General features: G+C 53.5%; 2 protein-coding genes across 2 annotated transcripts in view; both read left to right on the top strand.

Annotated features, from left to right (window-relative positions):
* Positions 1 to 16198, top strand: part of LOC133361270 (mucin-5AC-like) — a 21343-nt gene extending 5145 nt beyond the window's left edge. Inside the window, exons 2-3 of the mRNA XM_061580187.1 lie at positions 4311 to 4422; positions 14328 to 16198. Coding sequence (XP_061436171.1) covers positions 4345 to 4422; positions 14328 to 15878 — 1629 coding nt within the window. The 5' untranslated portion in view covers positions 4311 to 4344 and the 3' untranslated portion in view covers positions 15879 to 16198. The remainder of the gene's footprint in view (positions 1 to 4310; positions 4423 to 14327) is intronic.
* LOC133361331 (zinc finger protein 84-like) overlaps positions 1 to 17518 on the top strand; it is a gene marked incomplete at its 3' end in the record, with an annotated part of 164666 nt that overhangs the window by 79145 nt on the left and 68003 nt on the right. The gene's annotated exons all lie outside the window — the stretch shown is intronic.

The following is a 17518-nucleotide window of genomic DNA, read 5'->3' as shown; positions in this document are numbered from 1 at the left end:
ACCCATACTCATAGAGATACATAGAGACCCACAGAAACCCACAGAGACCCATACTCATAGAGATACATAGAGACCCACAGAGACCCACAGAGACCCATACTCATAGAGATACATAGAGGCCCACAGAGACCCATAGAGACTCACAGAGCCCCACAGATACCCATAGAAACCCATACTCATAGAGATACATAGAGACCCACAGAGACCCATAGCGATACATGGAGACACGTAGATTTACACAGAGACCCGTAGACACCCATAATACTCTAAATGCGTGAAATGTGGAGGGAAAACCGGAAGACCCGAATAAAAATCCAGGCTACCACGGGGAGAAAGAGAGAAAGACGCAGCCTCCAAATATACAACAGGCATCGTCAGGGTTGGGATTGAACCCAAGGCCTCCTGTATACCAAACGAGGAGTTACCATCTCACCACCGAGTCTATAGGCAGTGTTGGGTCTATAGTGGAGTGTTGAGTCTATGGTGCAGTGTTGAGTCTATGGTGCAGTGTTGAGTCTATGATGCAGTGTTGAGTCTATGGTGCAGTGTTGGGTCTATGGTGCAGTGTTGAGTCTATGGTGCAGTGTTGAGTCTATGGTGCAGTGTTGAGTCTATGATGCAGTGTTGAGTCTATGGTGCAGTGTTGAGTCTGTGGTGCAGTGTTGAGTCGGTGGTGCAGTGTTTAGTTAACGGTGCAGTGTTGAGTCTGTGGTGCAGTGTTGAGTCTATGGTGCAGTGTTGATTCTATGGTGCAGTGTTGGGTCTATGGTGCAGTGTTGAGTCTATGGTGCAGTGTTGAGTCTATGGTGCAGTGCTGGGTCTATGTTGCAGTGTTGAGTCTATGGTGCAGTGTTGAGTCTATGGTGCAGTGTTGAGTCTATGGTGCAGTGTTGAGTCTATGGTGCAGTGTTGAGTCTATGGTGCAGTGTTGATTCTATGGTGCAGTGTTGGGTCTATGGTGGAGTGCTGAGTCTATGGTGCAGTGCTGAGTCTATGGTGCAGTGTTGAGTCTATGGTGCAGTGTTGAGTCTATGGGGCAGTGTTGAGTCTTTGGTGCAGTGATGAGTCTATGGTGCAGTGTTGAGTCTATGGTGCAGCGTTGAGGCTATGGTGCAGTGTTGAGTCTATGGTGCAGTGTTGAGTCTACGGTGCAGTGTTGAGTCTATGGGCAGTGTTGAGTCTATGTTGCAGTGTTGAGTCTATGTTGCAGTGTTGAGTCTATGGTGCAGTGTTGAGTCTATGTTGCAGTGTTGAGTCTATGGTGCAGTGTTGAGTCTATGTTGCAGTGTTGAGTCTATGGTGCAGTGCTGAGTCTATGGTGCAGTGTTGAGTCTATGTTGCAGTGTTGAGTCTATGTTGCAATGTTGAGTTGACGGTGCAGTGTTGAGTCTATGGTGCAGTGTTGAGTCTATGGTGCAGTGGTGAGTCTATGGTGCAGTGTTGAGTCTATGGTGCAGTGTAGAGTCTATGGTGCAGTGTTGAGTCTATGGTGAGTGTTGAGTCTATGGTGCAGTGTTGGGTCTATGGTGCAGTGTTGAGTCTATGGTGCAGTGTTGGGTCTATGGTGGAGTGCTGAGTCTATGGTGCAGTGTTGGGTCTATGGTGCAGTGTTGAGTCTGTGGTGCAGTGTTGAGTCTATGGTGCAGTGTTGATTCTATGGTGCAGTGTTGGGTCTATGGTGCAGTGTTGAGTCTATGGTGCAGTGTTGAGTCTATGGTGCAGTGCTGGGTCTATGTTGCAGTGTTGAGTCTATGGTGCAGTGTTGAGTCTATGGTGCAGTGTTGAGTCTATGGTGCAGTGTTGAGTCTATGGTGCAGTGTTGAGTCTATGGTGCAGTGTTGATTCTATGGTGCAGTGTTGGGTCTATGGTGGAGTGCTGAGTCTATGGTGCAGTGCTGAGTCTATGGTGCAGTGTTGAGTCTATGGTGCAGTGTTGAGTCTATGGGCAGTGTTGAGTCTATGGTGCAGTGTTGAGTCTATGGTGCAGTGTTGAGTCTATGGTGCAGCGTTGAGGCTATGGTGCAGTGTTGAGTCTATGGTGCAGTGTTGAGTCTACGGTGCAGTGTTGAGTCTATGGGCAGTGTTGAGTCTATGTTGCAGTGTGTGAGTCTATGTTGCAGTGTTGAGTTTTTGGTGCAGTGTTGAGTCTATGTTGCAGTGTTGAGTCTATGGTGCAGTGTTGAGTCTATGTTGCAGTGTTGAGTCTATGGTGCAGTGCTGAGTCTATGGTGCAGTGTTGAGTCTATGTTGCAGTGTTGAGTCTATGTTGCAATGTTGAGTTGACGGTGCAGTGTTGAGTCTATGGTGCAGTGTTGAGTCTATGGTGCAGTGGTGAGTCTATGGTGCAGTGTTGAGTCTATGGTGCAGTGTAGAGTCTATGGTGCAGTGTTGAGTCTATGGTGAGTGTTGAGTCTATGGTGCAGTGTTGGGTCTATGGTGCAGTGTTGAGTCTATGGTGCAGTGTTGGGTCTATGGTGGATTGCTGAGTCTATGGTGCAGTGTTGGGTCTATGGTGCAGTGTTGAGTCTATGGTGCAGTGTTGAGTCTATGGTGCAGTGTTGAGTCTATGGTGCAGTGTTGATTCTATGGTGCAGTGTTGGGTCTATGGTGGAGTGCTGAGTCTATGGTGCAGTGCTGAGTCTATGGTGCAGTGTTGAGTCTATGGTGCAGTGTTGAATCTATGGTGCAGTGCTGAGTCTATGTTGCAGTGTTGAGTCTATGGTGCAGTGTTGAGTCTATGTTGCAGTGTTGAGTCTATGGTGCAGTGTTGAGTCTATGGTGCAATGTTGAGTCTATGGTGCAGTGTTGAGTCTATGGTGCAGTGCTGAGTCCTATGGTGCAGTGTTTGAGTCTATGGTGCAGTGTTGAGTCTATGGTGCAGTGTTGAGTCTAGGTGCGTGCTGAGTCTATGGTGCAGTGTTGAGTCTATGGTGCAGTGCTCAGTCTATGGTGCAGTGTTGAGTCTATGTTGCAAGTGTTTGAGTCTATGGTGCAGTGTTGAGTCTATGGTGCAGTGGTGAGTCTATGGTGGAGTGTTGAGTCTATGGTGCAGTGTTGAGTCTATGGTGCAGTGTTGAGTCTATGGTGGAGTGTTGAGTCTATGGTGCAGTGCTGAGTCTATGTTGCATTGTTGAGTCTATGGTGCAGTGTTGAGTCTATGGTGCAGTGTTGAGTCTATGGTGCAGTGTTGAGTCTATGGTGCAGTGCTGAGTCTATGGGCAGTGTTGAGTCTATGGTGCAGTGTTGAGTCTATGGTGCAGTGTTGAGTCTAAGGTGCAGTGTTGAGTCTATGGTGCAGTGTTGAGTCTATGCTGCAGTGTTGAGTCTATGGGCATTGTTCAGTCTATGAGCAGTGTTGAGTCTATGGGCAGTGTTGAGTCTATGGTGCAGTGTTGAGTCTATGGTTCAGTGTTGAGTCTATGGTGCAGTGTAGAGTCTATGGTGCAGTGTTGAGTCTATGGTGCAGTGTTGAGTCTATGGTGCAGTGTTGAGTCTATGGTGCAGTGTTGAGTCTATGATGCAGTGTTGAGTCTATGGTGCAGTGCTGAGTCTATGGTGCAGTGTTGAGTCTATGTTGCAGTGTTGAGTCTATGGTGCAGTGTTGAGTCTATGGTGCAGTGTTGAGTCTATGATGCAGTGTTGAGTCTATGGTGCAGTGTTGGGTCTATGGTGCAGTGTTGAGTCTATGGTGCAGTGTTTAGTCTATGGTGCAGTGTTGAGTCTATGATGCAGTGTTGAGTCTATGGTGCAGTGTTGAGTCTGTGGTGCAGTGTTGAGTCTGTGGTGCAGTGTTTAGTTGACGGTGCAGTGTTGAGTCTGTGGTGCAGTGTTGAGTCTATGGTGCAGTGTTGATTCTATGGTGCAGTTTGGGTCTATGGTGCAGTGTTGAGTCTATGGTGCAGTGTTGAGTCTATGGTGCAGTGCTGGGTCTATGTTGCAGTGTTGGTCTATGGTGCAGTGTTGAGTCTATGGTGCAGTGTTGAGTCTATGGTGCAGTGTTGAGTCTATGTTGCAGTGTTGGGTCTATGGTGAAGTGTTGGGTCTATGGTGAAGTGTTGAGTCTATGGTACAGTGGTGAGTCTATGTTGCAGTGTTGAGTCTATGGTGCAGTGCTGAGTCTATGTTGCAGTGTTGAGTCTATGGCGCAGTGTTGAGTCTATGGTGCAGTGTTGAGTCTATAGTGCAGTGTTGAGTCTGCGGTGCAGTTTTGAGTCTATGGTGCAGTGCTGAGTCTATGGTGCAGTGTTGTGTCTATGGTGCAGTGCTGAGTCTACGAATGACATCTGCTGACCCGATTTTTCCTGCCCCAGGCCCAGCCCCATCCATGGCGACTCAGAGGAGAGAATGAAGTCATGTGACCACTTTGGACGACGTTCAAAGGGCACCTGCGATCTCACCTCCGATATTCGACCCCTAACCAGGGTAACCCCACAACGACACGGCCACTGTGAACCCCACTGACACGGCCATTGTGAACACGACTGACACGGCCACTGTGAACCCCACCCACCGAGACGGTCATTGTGAACCCCACTGACACGGCCATTGTGAACCCCACCGATACGGCCATTGTGAATGACAAGACCACTGTGAACCCCACCCACCGATGCGGCCATTTTGAATGACACGGCCATTGTGAACACCATTGACACGGCGATTGTGAACCTCACTGACACGGCCATTGTGAACCCCACTGACACGGCCATTGTAAATGACACGGCCATTGTGAACCCCACCGACACGGCCATTGTGAACCCCATTGATACGGCCATTGTGAACCCCACTGACACGGCCATTGTGAACCCCACCCACTGATGCGGCCATTGTAAACCCCACCGACACGGCCATTGTGAACCTCACTGACATGGCCATTGTGAACCCCACTGACATGGCCATTGTGAACCCCATTGACACGGCGATTGTGAACCCCATTGACACGGCCATTGTTAACCCCATTGACATGGCCATTGTGAACCTCACTGATACGGCCATTGTGAACCTCACTGACACGGCCATTGTGAACCCCACTGACACAGCCATTGTGAACCCCACTGACACGGCCATTGTGAACCCCACTGACACGGCCATTGTGAACCCCACCCACTGACACGGCATTGTGAACCTGACACGGCCATTGTGAACCCCACCCACCGACACGGCCATTGTGAACCCCACTGACACGGCCATTGTGAACCCCACCGACACGGCCATTGTGAATGACACGGCCATTGTGAACCTCACCGATACGGCCATTTTGAATGACACGGCCATTGTGAACACCATTGACACGGCGATTGTGAACCACAATGACACGGCCATTGTGAACCCCACCGATACGGCCATTGTGAACCCCACCGACACGGCCATTGTGAACCTCACTGACACGGCCATTGTGAACATCACCGACACGGCCATTGTGAACCCCACTGACATGGCCATTGTGAACCTCACTGACACGGCCATTGTGAACCTCACTGACATGGCCATTGTGAACCCCACCGATACGGCCATTGTGAACCCCACCGACACGGCCATTGTGAACCTCACTGACACGGCCATTGTGAACCTCACTGACATGGCCATTGTGAACCCCACTGGCACGGCCATTGTGAACCTCACTGACACGGCCATTGTGAACCTCACTGACATGGCCATTGTGAACCCCACTGACATGGCCATTGTGAACCTCACTGACACGGCCATTGTGAACCTCACTGACATGGCCATTGTGAACCCCACTGGCATGGCCATTGTGAACCCCACTGACACGGCCATTGTGAACCCCACTGACATGGCCATTGTGAACCTCACTGACACGGCCATTGTGAACCTCACTGACATGGCCATTGTGAACCCCACTGACATGGCCATTGTGAACCTCACTGACACGGCCATTGTGAACCTCACTGACATGGCCATTGTGAACCCCACTGACATGGCCATTGTGAACCTCACTGACACGGCCATTGTGAACCTCACTGACATGGCCATTGTGAACCTCACTGACATGGCCATTGTGAACCTCACTGACACGGCCATTGTGAACCTCACTGACACGGCCATTGTGAACCCCACTGACACGGCCATTGTGAACCACACTGACACGGCCATTGTGAACCACACTGACACGGCCATTGTGAACCCCACCCACTGACACGGCCATTGTGAACCCCACTGACACGGCCATTGTGAACCCCACTGACACAGCCATTATGAACCACAGTGACACGGCCATTGTGAACCCCACTGACACGGCCATTGTGAACCCCTCTGACATGGCCATTGTGAACCCCACTGACACGGCCATTATGAACCACAGTGACACGACCATTGTGAACCCCACTGACACGGCCATTGTGAACCCCACTGACACAGCCATTGTGAACCACAGTGACACGGCCATTGTGAAACCCACTGACATGGCCATTGTGAACCCCACTGACACGGCCATTGTGAACCTCACTGATACGGCCATTATGAACCTCACTGACACGGCCATTATGAACCTCACTGACACGGCCATTGTGAACCCCACTGACACGGCCATTGTGAAGCTCACTGACACGGCCATTGTGAACCCCACTGACACGGCTATTGTGAACCCCACTGATACGGCCATTGTGAACCCCCCCTGACACGGCCATTGTGAAACCCACTGACACGACCATTGTGAACCCCCCCTGACACGGCCATTGTGAACCCCACTGACACGGCCATTGTGAACCACACTGACACGGCCATTGTGAACCCCATTGACATGGCCATTGTGAACCCCACCGACACGGCCATTGTGAACACGACTGACATGGCCATTGTGAACCCCACCGACACGGCCATTGTGAACACGACTGACACGGCCATTGTGAACCCCACTGACACGGCCATTGTGAACCCCACCGACACGGCCATTGTGAACACGACTGACACGGCCATTGTGAACCCCACCGACACGGCCATTGTGAACCCCACTGACACGGCCATTGTGAACCCCACCGACACGGCCATTGTGAATGACACGACCACTGTGAACCCCACCCACCGACACGGCCATTGTGAACCTCACCGATACGGCCATTTTGAATGACACGGCCATTGTGAACACCATTGACACGGCGATTGTGAACCACAATGACACGGCCATTGTGAACCCCACCGATACGGCCATTGTGAACCCCACCGACACGGCCATTGTGAACCTCACTGACACGGCCATTGTGAACATCACCGACACGGCCATTGTGAACCCCACTGACATGGCCATTGTGAACCTCACTGACACGGCCATTGTGAACCTCACTGACATGGCCATTGTGAACCCCACCGATACGGCCATTGTGAACCCCACTGGCACGGCCATTGTGAACCTCACTGACACGGCCATTGTGAACCTCACTGACATGGCCATTGTGAACCCCACTGACATGGCCATTGTGAACCTCACTGACACGGCCATTGTGAACCTCACTGACATGGCCATTGTGAACCCCACTGGCATGGCCATTGTGAACCCCACTGACACGGCCATTGTGAACCTCACTGACATGGCCATTGTGAACCCCACTGGCACGGCCATTGTGAACCCCACTGACACGGCCATTGTGAACCCCACTGACATGGCCATTGTGAACCTCACTGACACGGCCATTGTGAACCTCACTGACATGGCCAGTGTGAACCCCACTGACACGGCCATTGTGAACCTCACTGACACGGCCATTGTGAACCTCACTGACATGGCCATTGTGAACCTCACTGACATGGCCATTGTGAACCCCACTGACACGGCCATTGTGAACCTCACTGACACGGCCATTGTGAACCCCACTGACACGGCCATTGTGAACCACACTGACACGGCCATTGTGAACCACACTGACACGGCCATTGTGAACCCCACCCACTGACACGGCCATTGTGAACCCCACTGACACGGCCATTGTGAACCCCACTGACACAGCCATTATGAACCACAGTGACACGGCCATTGTGAACCCCACTGACACGGCCATTGTGAACCCCTCTGACATGGCCATTGTGAACCCCACTGACACGGCCATTATGAACCACAGTGACACGACCATTGTGAACCCCACTGACACGGCCATTGTGAACCCCACTGACACAGCCATTGTGAACCACAGTGACACGGCCATTGTGAAACCCACTGACATGGCCATTGTGAACCCCACTGACACGGCCATTGTGAACCTCACTGATACGGCCATTATGAACCTCACTGACACGGCCATTATGAACCTCACTGACACGGCCATTGTGAACCCCACTGACACGGCCATTGTGAAGCTCACTGACACGGCCATTGTGAACCCCACTGACACGGCTATTGTGAACCCCACTGATACGGCCATTGTGAACCCCCCCTGACACGGCCATTGTGAAACCCACTGACACGACCATTGTGAACCCCCCCTGACACGGCCATTGTGAACCCCACTGACACGGCCATTGTGAACCACACTGACACGGCCATTGTGAACCCCATTGACATGGCCATTGTGAACCCCACCGACACGGCCATTGTGAACACGACTGACATGGCCATTGTGAACCCCACCGACACGGCCATTGTGAACACGACTGACACGGCCATTGTGAACCCCACTGACACGGCCATTGTGAACCCCACCGACACGGCCATTGTGAACCCCACTGACACGGCCATTGTGAACCCCACCGACACGGCCATTGTGAATGACACGACCACTGTGAACCCCACCCACCGACACGGCCATTGTGAACCTCACCGATACGGCCATTTTGAATGACACGGCCATTGTGAACACCATTGACACGGCGATTGTGAACCACAATGACACGGCCATTGTGAACCCCACCGATACGGCCATTGTGAACCCCACCGACACGGCCATTGTGAACCTCACTGACACGGCCATTGTGAACATCACCGACACGGCCATTGTGAACCCCACTGACATGGCCATTGTGAACCTCACTGACACGGCCATTGTGAACCTCACTGACATGGCCATTGTGAACCCCACCGATACGGCCATTGTGAACCCCACCGACACGGCCATTGTGAACCTCACTGACACGGGCATTGTGAACCTCACTGACATGGCCATTGTGAACCCCACTGGCACGGCCATTGTGAACCTCACTGACATGGCCATTGTGAACCCCACTGACACGGCCATTGTGAACCTCACTGACACGGCCATTGTGAACCTCACTGACATGGCCATTGTGAACCCCACTGACATGGCCATTGTGAACCTCACTGACACGGCCATTGTGAACCTCACTGACATGGCCATTGTGAACCCCACTGGCACGGCCATTGTGAATCCCACTGACACGGCCATTGTGAACCCCACTGACATGGCCATTGTGAACCTCACTGACACGGCCATTGTGAACCTCACTGACATGGCCAGTGTGAACCCCACTGACACGGCCATTGTGAACCCCACTGACATGGCCATTGTGAACCCCACTGACATGGCCATTGTGAACCTCACTGACACGGCCATTGTGAACCTCACTGACATGGCCATTGTGAACCCCACTGGCACGGCCATTGTGAACCCCACTGACACGGCCATTGTGAACCCCACTGACATGGCCATTGTGAACCTCACTGACATGGCCAGTGTGAACCCCACTGACATGGCCATTGTGAACCTCACTGACACGGCCATTGTGAACCTCACTGACATGGCCATTGTGAACCCCACTGGCACGGCCATTGTGAACCCCACTGACACGGCCATTGTGAACCCCACTGACATGGCCATTGTGAACCTCACTGACACGGCCATTGTGAACCTCACTGACATGGCCATTGTGAACCCCACTGACATGGCCATTGTGAACCTCACTGACACGGCCATTGTGAACCTCACTGACACGGCCATTTTGAACCTCACTGACACGGCCATTGTGAAACCCACTGACACGGCCATTGTGAACCACACTGACACGGCCATTGTGAACCACACTGATACGGCCATTGTGAACCCCACCCACTGACACGGCCATTGTGAACCCCACTGACACGGCCATTGTGAACCCCACTGACACGGCCATTGTGAACCCCACTGACACAGCCATCATGAACCACAGTGACACGGCCATTGTGAACCCCACTGACACGGCCATTGTGAACCCCTCTGACACGGCCATTGTGAACCCCACTGACACGGCCATTATGAACCACAGTGACACGACCATTGTGAACCCCACTGACACAGCCATCATGAACCACAGTGACACGGCCATTGTGAACCCCACTGACACGGCCATTATGAACCACAGTGACACGGCCATTGTGAACCCCACTGACACAGCCATCATGAACCACAGTGACACGACCATTGTGAACCCCACTGACACGGCCATTGTGAACCCCACTGACATGGCCATTGTGAACCCCACTGACACGGCCATTGTGAACCCCACTGACACAGCCATTATGAACCACAGTGACACGGCCATTGTGAAACCCACTGACATGGCCATTGTGAACCCCACTGACACGGCCATTGTGAACCTCACTGATACGGCCATTATGAACCTCACTGACACGGCCATTATGAACCTCACTGACACGGCCATTGTGAACCCCACTGACACGGCCATTGTGAAGCTCACTGACACGGCCATTGTGAACCCCACTGACACGGCCATTGTGAACCCCACTGATACGGCCATTGTGAACCCCCCCTGACACGGCCATTGTGAACCCCACTGACACGACCATTGTGAACCCCCCCTGACACGGCCATTGTGAACCCCACTGACACGTCCATTGTGAACCACACTGACACGGCCATTGTGAACCCCATTGACATGGCCATTGTGAACCCCATTGACACGGCCATTGTGAACCACAGTGACACAGCCATTGTGAACCCCACTGACACGGACATTGTGAACCCCACCGACACGGCCATTATGAACCTCACTGACACGGCCATTATGAACCTCACTGACACGGCCATTGTGAACCCCACTGACACGGCCATTATGAACCTCACTGACACGGCCATTGTGAACCTCACTGACACGGCCATTGTGAACCTCACTGACACGGCCATTATAAACCTCACTGACACGGCCATTATGAACCTCACTGACACGGCCATTGTGAACCTCACTGACACGGCCATTGTGAACCCCACCGACACGGCCATTGTGAACCTCACTGACACGGCCATTATGAACCTCACTGACACGGCCATTGTGAACCCCACTGATACGGCCATTGTGAACCTCACTGACACGGCCATTATGAACCTCACTGACACGGCCATTGTGAACCCCACTGATACGGCCATTGTGAACCTCACTGACACGGCCATTGTGAACCCCACCGACACGGCCATTGTGAACCTCACTGACACGGCCATTGTGAACCCCACTGACACGGCCATTGTGAACCCCACCCACTGATACGGCCATTGTGAACGTCACTGACATGGCCATTGTGAACCCCACTGATACGGCCATTGTGAACCCCACTGACACGGCCATTGTGAACCCCCCCTGACACGGCCATTGTGAACCCCACTGACACGGCCATTGTGAACCCCATTGACACGGCCATTGTGAACCCCACTGACACGGCCATTGTGAACCCCATTGACACGGCCATTGTGAACCCAACTGACACGGCCATTGTGAACCTCACTGACATGGCCATTGTGAACGTCACTGACATGGCCATTGTGAACCCCACTGATACGGCCATTGTGAACCCCACTGACACGGCCATTGTGAACCCCCCCTGACACGGCCATTGTGAACCCCACTGACACGGCCATTGTGAACCCCATTGACACGGCCATTGTGAACCCCACTGACACAGCCATTGTGAACCCCATTGACACGGCCATTGTGAACCTCACTGACACGGCCATTGTGAACCCCATTGACACGGCCATTGTGAAGCTCATTGACATGGCCATTGTGAACCCCATTGACATGGCCATTGTGAACCCCACTGACACAGCCATTGTGAACCCCATTGACACGGCCATTGTGAACCTCACTGACACGGCCATTGTGAACCCCACTGACACGGCCATTGTGAACCCCATTGACACGGCCATTGTGAACCTCACTGACACGGCCATTGTGAACCCCACTGACACGGCCATTGTGAACCCCATTGACATGGCCATTGTGAACCCCACTGACACGGCCATTGTGAACCCCATTGACACGGCCATTGTGAACCCCATTGACATGGCCATTATGAACCCCATTGACACGGCCATTGTGAACCCCACTGACACGGCCATTGTGAACCCCACTGACACGGCCATTGTGAACCTCACTGACACGGCCATTGTGAACCCCACTGACATGGCCATTGTGAACCTCACTGACACGGCCATTGTGAACCCCACCGACACGGCCATTGTGAACCCCACTGACACGGCCATTGTGAACCCCACCGACACGGCCATTGTGAATGACACGGCCATTGTGAACCCCACCCATCGACACGGCCATTGTGAACCTCACTGACACGGCCATTGTAAACCCCACCGACACACGGCCATTGTGAACCCCACTGACACGGCCATTGTGAACCTCACCGATACGGCCATTTTGAATGACACGGCCATTGTGAACCCCACTGATACAGCCATTGTGAACCCCACTGACACGGCCATTGTGAACCTTTGCGACACGGCCATTGTGAACCCAGACATAACCAACACGCACTCTCCTACCTCTCTCATCTCTCACTACTCTCCTCCATGCACTCTCCTACCTCTCCCCTCTCACCACTCCCCTCCACGCACTCTCCTACCTCTCCCCCCTCACTCCACTCCCCTCCACGCACTCTCCTACCTCTCCCCACTCCCCACTCCCCTCCACGCACTCTCCTACCTCTCCCCCCTCACTCCACTCCCCTCCACGCACTCTCCTACCTCTCCCCACTCCCCACTCCCCTCCACGCACTCTCCTACCTCTCCCCACTCACCACTCCCCTCCACGCACTCTTCTACCTCTCCCCCCTCACCACTCCCCTCCACGCACTCTCCTACCTCTCCCCACTCACCACTCCCCTCCACGCAATCTCCTACCTCTCAACACTCACCACTCCCCTCCACGCAATCTCCTACCTCTCCCCTCTCACTCCCTCTCTCCACGCACTCTCCTACCTCTCCACCACTCACCACTCCCCTCCACGCACTCTCCTACCTCTCCCCCCTCACCACTCCCCTCCATGCACTCTCCTACCTCTCCCCTCTCACTCCACCCTCCACGCACTCTCCTACCTCTCCCCCCTCACCACTCCCCTCCACGCACTCTCCTTCCTCTCCCCCTCACTCCACTCCCCTCCACGCACTCTCCTACCTCTCCCCCCTCACCACTCCCCTCCACGCACTCTCCTACCTCTCCCCTCTCACTCACTCCCCTCCACGCACTCTCCTACCTCTCCCCACTCAACACCCCCCTCCACGCACTCTCCTACCTCTCCCCACTCACCCCTCCCATCCACGCACTCTCCTACCTCTCCCCTCTCACCACTCCCCTCCACGCACTCTCCTTCCTCTCCCCCTCACTCCACTCCCCTCCACGCACTCTCCTACCTCTCCCCCCTCACCACTCCCCTCCACGCACTCTCCTACCTCTCCCCTCTCACTCACTCCCCTCCACGCACTCTCCTACCTCTCCCCACTCAACACCCCCCTCCACGCACTCTCCTACCTCTCCCCACTCACCCCTCCCATCCACGCACTCTCCTACCTCTCCCCTCTCACCACTCCCCTCCACGCACTCTCCTACCTCTCCCCCCTGACTACTCCCCTCCACGCACTCTCCTACCTTTCCCCTCTCACTACTCCCCCCCACGCACTCTCCTACCTCTCCCCTCTCACTCCTCCCCCCCACGCACTCTCCTACCTCTCCCCCCTCACCACTCCCCTCCACGCACTCTCCTACCTCTCCCCTCTCACCACTCCCCTCCACGCACTCTCCTACCTCTACCCTCTCACCCCTCCCCTCCACACACTCTCCTACCTCTCCCCCATCACCACTCCCCTCCACGCACTCTCCTACCTCTCCCCCCTCACCACTCCCCCCCACGCACTCTCCTACCTCTCCCCTCTGACTACTCCCCTCCACTCTATTCATAAAGAATACATGAACCCATCAATAGCAGGTGAGACGCACGCACCCAGGCACTGTTCCGGCCACACCTCCCCTTTTAGTCAGCCCACCCACCCCCGGCCTCGACATCCGCTCCCGACCAGCCGCTCGATCTCCGACCACAGCACAAGGTGGTTAGGGGGGCTGTTGTTGTTGTTGTCTGTCTTCCCCGACAGTCCGTGCGGTTCTGCCTCCTTGTGCTGGTCGCGGGGCTTGTCTTCGTGGCCGTCGTCATGGCGACGTGGACGGGGCCCCACCACCTACGAAGCCGACCCTCGCCTGAGCAGGCCCAGGATGCGCCGCTGATTGCTCCTCCTCCTGATCCCAGGCCCAGGCTCGGTCACGTGACCTGTGGTCGTGGCTTGAGGCGCTCCTCTGACCCTGACCTCAGGCTCGACTCCAAACCTCGCCCCGACTGTGACACCGACCCGAAACTCAAGCGTGCCACTCAGCTCAGGCCTGATTCTAGGCCCAATCTAAGACCTAACCCTAGCCCTACTACCATGCCCGGTTCTACCTCTACCTATAGACTCAAGCCACGACTCCGGCTTAAACCTAGGCCTAACCCACCACGCGACCAGCCCGGCCTTGGCGTTAGCACTGGTCCTCGAACGAGTTCTAACGCTACCATGGGCCCCGACGCAATTATCCCCAGCGTCAGCCCGAGCGTCAACAGAAGCAGGAGGCTAAAATCCAGACACCTCAATTTTAGGGTGAATTTGTGTTACAACTTCAGCCCTTTTCTGAAAGACTCGGGCCTCAGATCTAGGCACAGCCCTGGTACAACTTCCGATATGAGTCCTGACACTACCCCTACCCCTGGCACGAATCGCAATGACACTGCTGCCCCTCCCCGTGACACTACGCCTAACGCCAAGGCGACCCGTAAGCCGGCACCAAACTCGACCAAACCGGTGCCTGACTCCAACCCAAGTTCCAGCGGTCCGGGTAGGCTGAGGCTTCTCCGATCTCCACGAGCCTTTTCCCTCACCCGATTAGCTTCCTCAACCGCAACCACCACCACCACTACAAGCACTACCACCACCACCACTACCACCACACGTGGCATGGAAGCTGACGTCCAGCGTGCCGTGGGTGACGATAACATCGTCCGCCCAAGTTCGTCGTCTGTCACTCGTCCCGTGACCTCGCTGCATGGCAGGGGGTTCGAACCTTCCCGTGGAGGTCACTCCAGATCTCGTGGAGGCCACGGTCACAGTGGGACCAATCACAGAGGAGGAGGAGGGGGACTGAGCCGCAGAAGTTTAGCGCGGACGTCATCGTCGTCGTCGTCGAAGACCAGGGGTTCCGACCGCTGCCACCTCAACTTGGTGGAGGTTCGAGTGAGTGACTTGCAACTCGGCTTCCAGTCGGACGAGGTCATCTCCTTCCAGTTCTGCTCGGGCTCGTGTCTCCACGCGCGCTCCAACTACGACCTGGCCCTGTCGCGCGTCATCCACCTGCACCTGCCCTTCGCTCCGATCCGCAGACGACGTCGCAACCAGCAGCAGCAGCAGCAGGAGAAGCAGCAGGTGGAAAAGAAGGAACAGGCGTCAGTGGAGGAGGTGTCAGTGAGGATGAGGAGGAGGGTTGCAGGCGAAGGGGTGAACAGCGAGCAGCCGTGCTGCAGACCGGCCGCCTTCGAAGACGTCACGTTTCAGAACTCAGAACACAAGTGGCAGACGGTCGCTGATCTGAGCGCCAAGAGGTGCAAGTGCGTGCTGTAGATTGATGTTCGCCACGAGGAGTGAGGAGGAGGCTGACGAAAGGCGTGGATGAGAAGAGAGACACGGGGGAGCAGGATATCCTTACGCACACACACACACAAACTGCTTGCCAACGAATGCACCGCAATAGCTTTGCTGGTATTAGTCAAGGAGCTATGAACCATCATCACACGATCACGTTCGCTGTGGCTTTTTGAAGCCCTTCTGATGCAGCTGTCTGGAACGCTCTGCCTGCCCGGCATTAAGAAGCCACATGGATCTATGTACGTTTAAATCATCATCTAAACTGACAATCTTAATCTCCTTGGTTCTTTCGGTAAAGTCACGTAGAATGAAAATAATAAAATAATAAAAATTAAACATAATAAAATAATAAAAATTAAAACATAAAAAAATAAAAAAAATAATTATTTTATTATGTTCTATTTTTATTATTAAATAAAACGTAATAAAATAATTATTTGATTAGATTTTATTTTTATTATTTTATTATTTCCCTTCTACGTGATGACTTTACCGAAAGAACCAAGAAGATGAATCCCTGCTGCAGTCACGAAAGCTTTAAATCGAAATTTAAACTTAATCTCTTCATAACCGTTCGCGGTTGTTGTTGTTGTTTAGTTTGCTGTCCTCCCTCTGCACCTCCGATAACACTGGTCAACAACAAAAACAAAAACATGTTTTTCTGGCCTGGACTTTTGCAGCTGCTCTAGACTAATTTCAGGGTGCCGATTCCAAATCTGATCTCAGATTTGCTCTATCACATCTCATTTGATGCTATCGGCATACCTCATTTTCATTGATTTTACCCGAAATTAACTCTGTCACTTATGATTGCAAGTTGTTGCGAGTCAGTGACTGCTTTAGTGTTAAAATACGGTGCTGTATTTTTAGGATAGTGTGTTTATAATATCATTTTATGTAGATATCCACATTTCTTTAATATTTTTTTCCGCAGTTTTTATTGAAATATGCAATATTTGATATCTCAAAAACCTGATGTGATAGACAAAAACTGATGCCAGATTTGGAATCAGCACTCCAAAAATTACCTTAAAACCGTTGGAATACCTTATGCTAGAACAAGTGTGTTGACCAGTGTTATCCACAGTTGGTTGGCTGCGTACTGCGGATTCGGAAATTTGGGAGACCCAAGTGTCTGTGTAGTCGCCACGACGCTTGTGCCAGGCTAGGTGCACTTCGAGATGGTCACGTGCAGAAGGCTCTCGCTGTTGCTGGCAGGAGGTCACGGGACATATCCTGCAGGTGCCATGGGTTGACTGCTGTGCCAGGCTAGGTTCAGGGGGAGGTCACGTGACAGACCCAGCAGGTGCCATGGGTTGACTGCTGTGCCAGGCTAGGTGCATGAGGAGGAGGAGGTCACGGGGCAGACCCAGCAGGTGCCATGGGTTGACTGCTGTGCCAGGCTAGGTGCAGTAGAAGGAGGTCACGGGACAGACCCTGCAGGTGCCATGGTTTGACTGCTGTGCCAGGCTAGGTGCAGGAGGAGGTCACGGGACAGAGCCAGGTGCCATGGGTTGACTGCTGTGCCAGGCTAGGTTCAGGGGGAGGTCACGCTGCAGAGCCAGGTGCCATGGGTTGACTGCTGTGCCAGGCTAGGTGCAGGAGGAGGAGGTCAC

This window comes from Lethenteron reissneri, chromosome 72 (genome assembly GCF_015708825.2).
Source record: "Lethenteron reissneri isolate LAM-NWPU_2019-01 chromosome 72, ASM1570882v1, whole genome shotgun sequence".
NCBI lineage: Eukaryota > Metazoa > Chordata > Hyperoartia > Petromyzontiformes > Petromyzontidae > Lethenteron > Lethenteron reissneri.
Note: the sequence above shows the minus strand (reverse complement) of the source record. Positions and strands in the feature narration are given on the sequence as shown.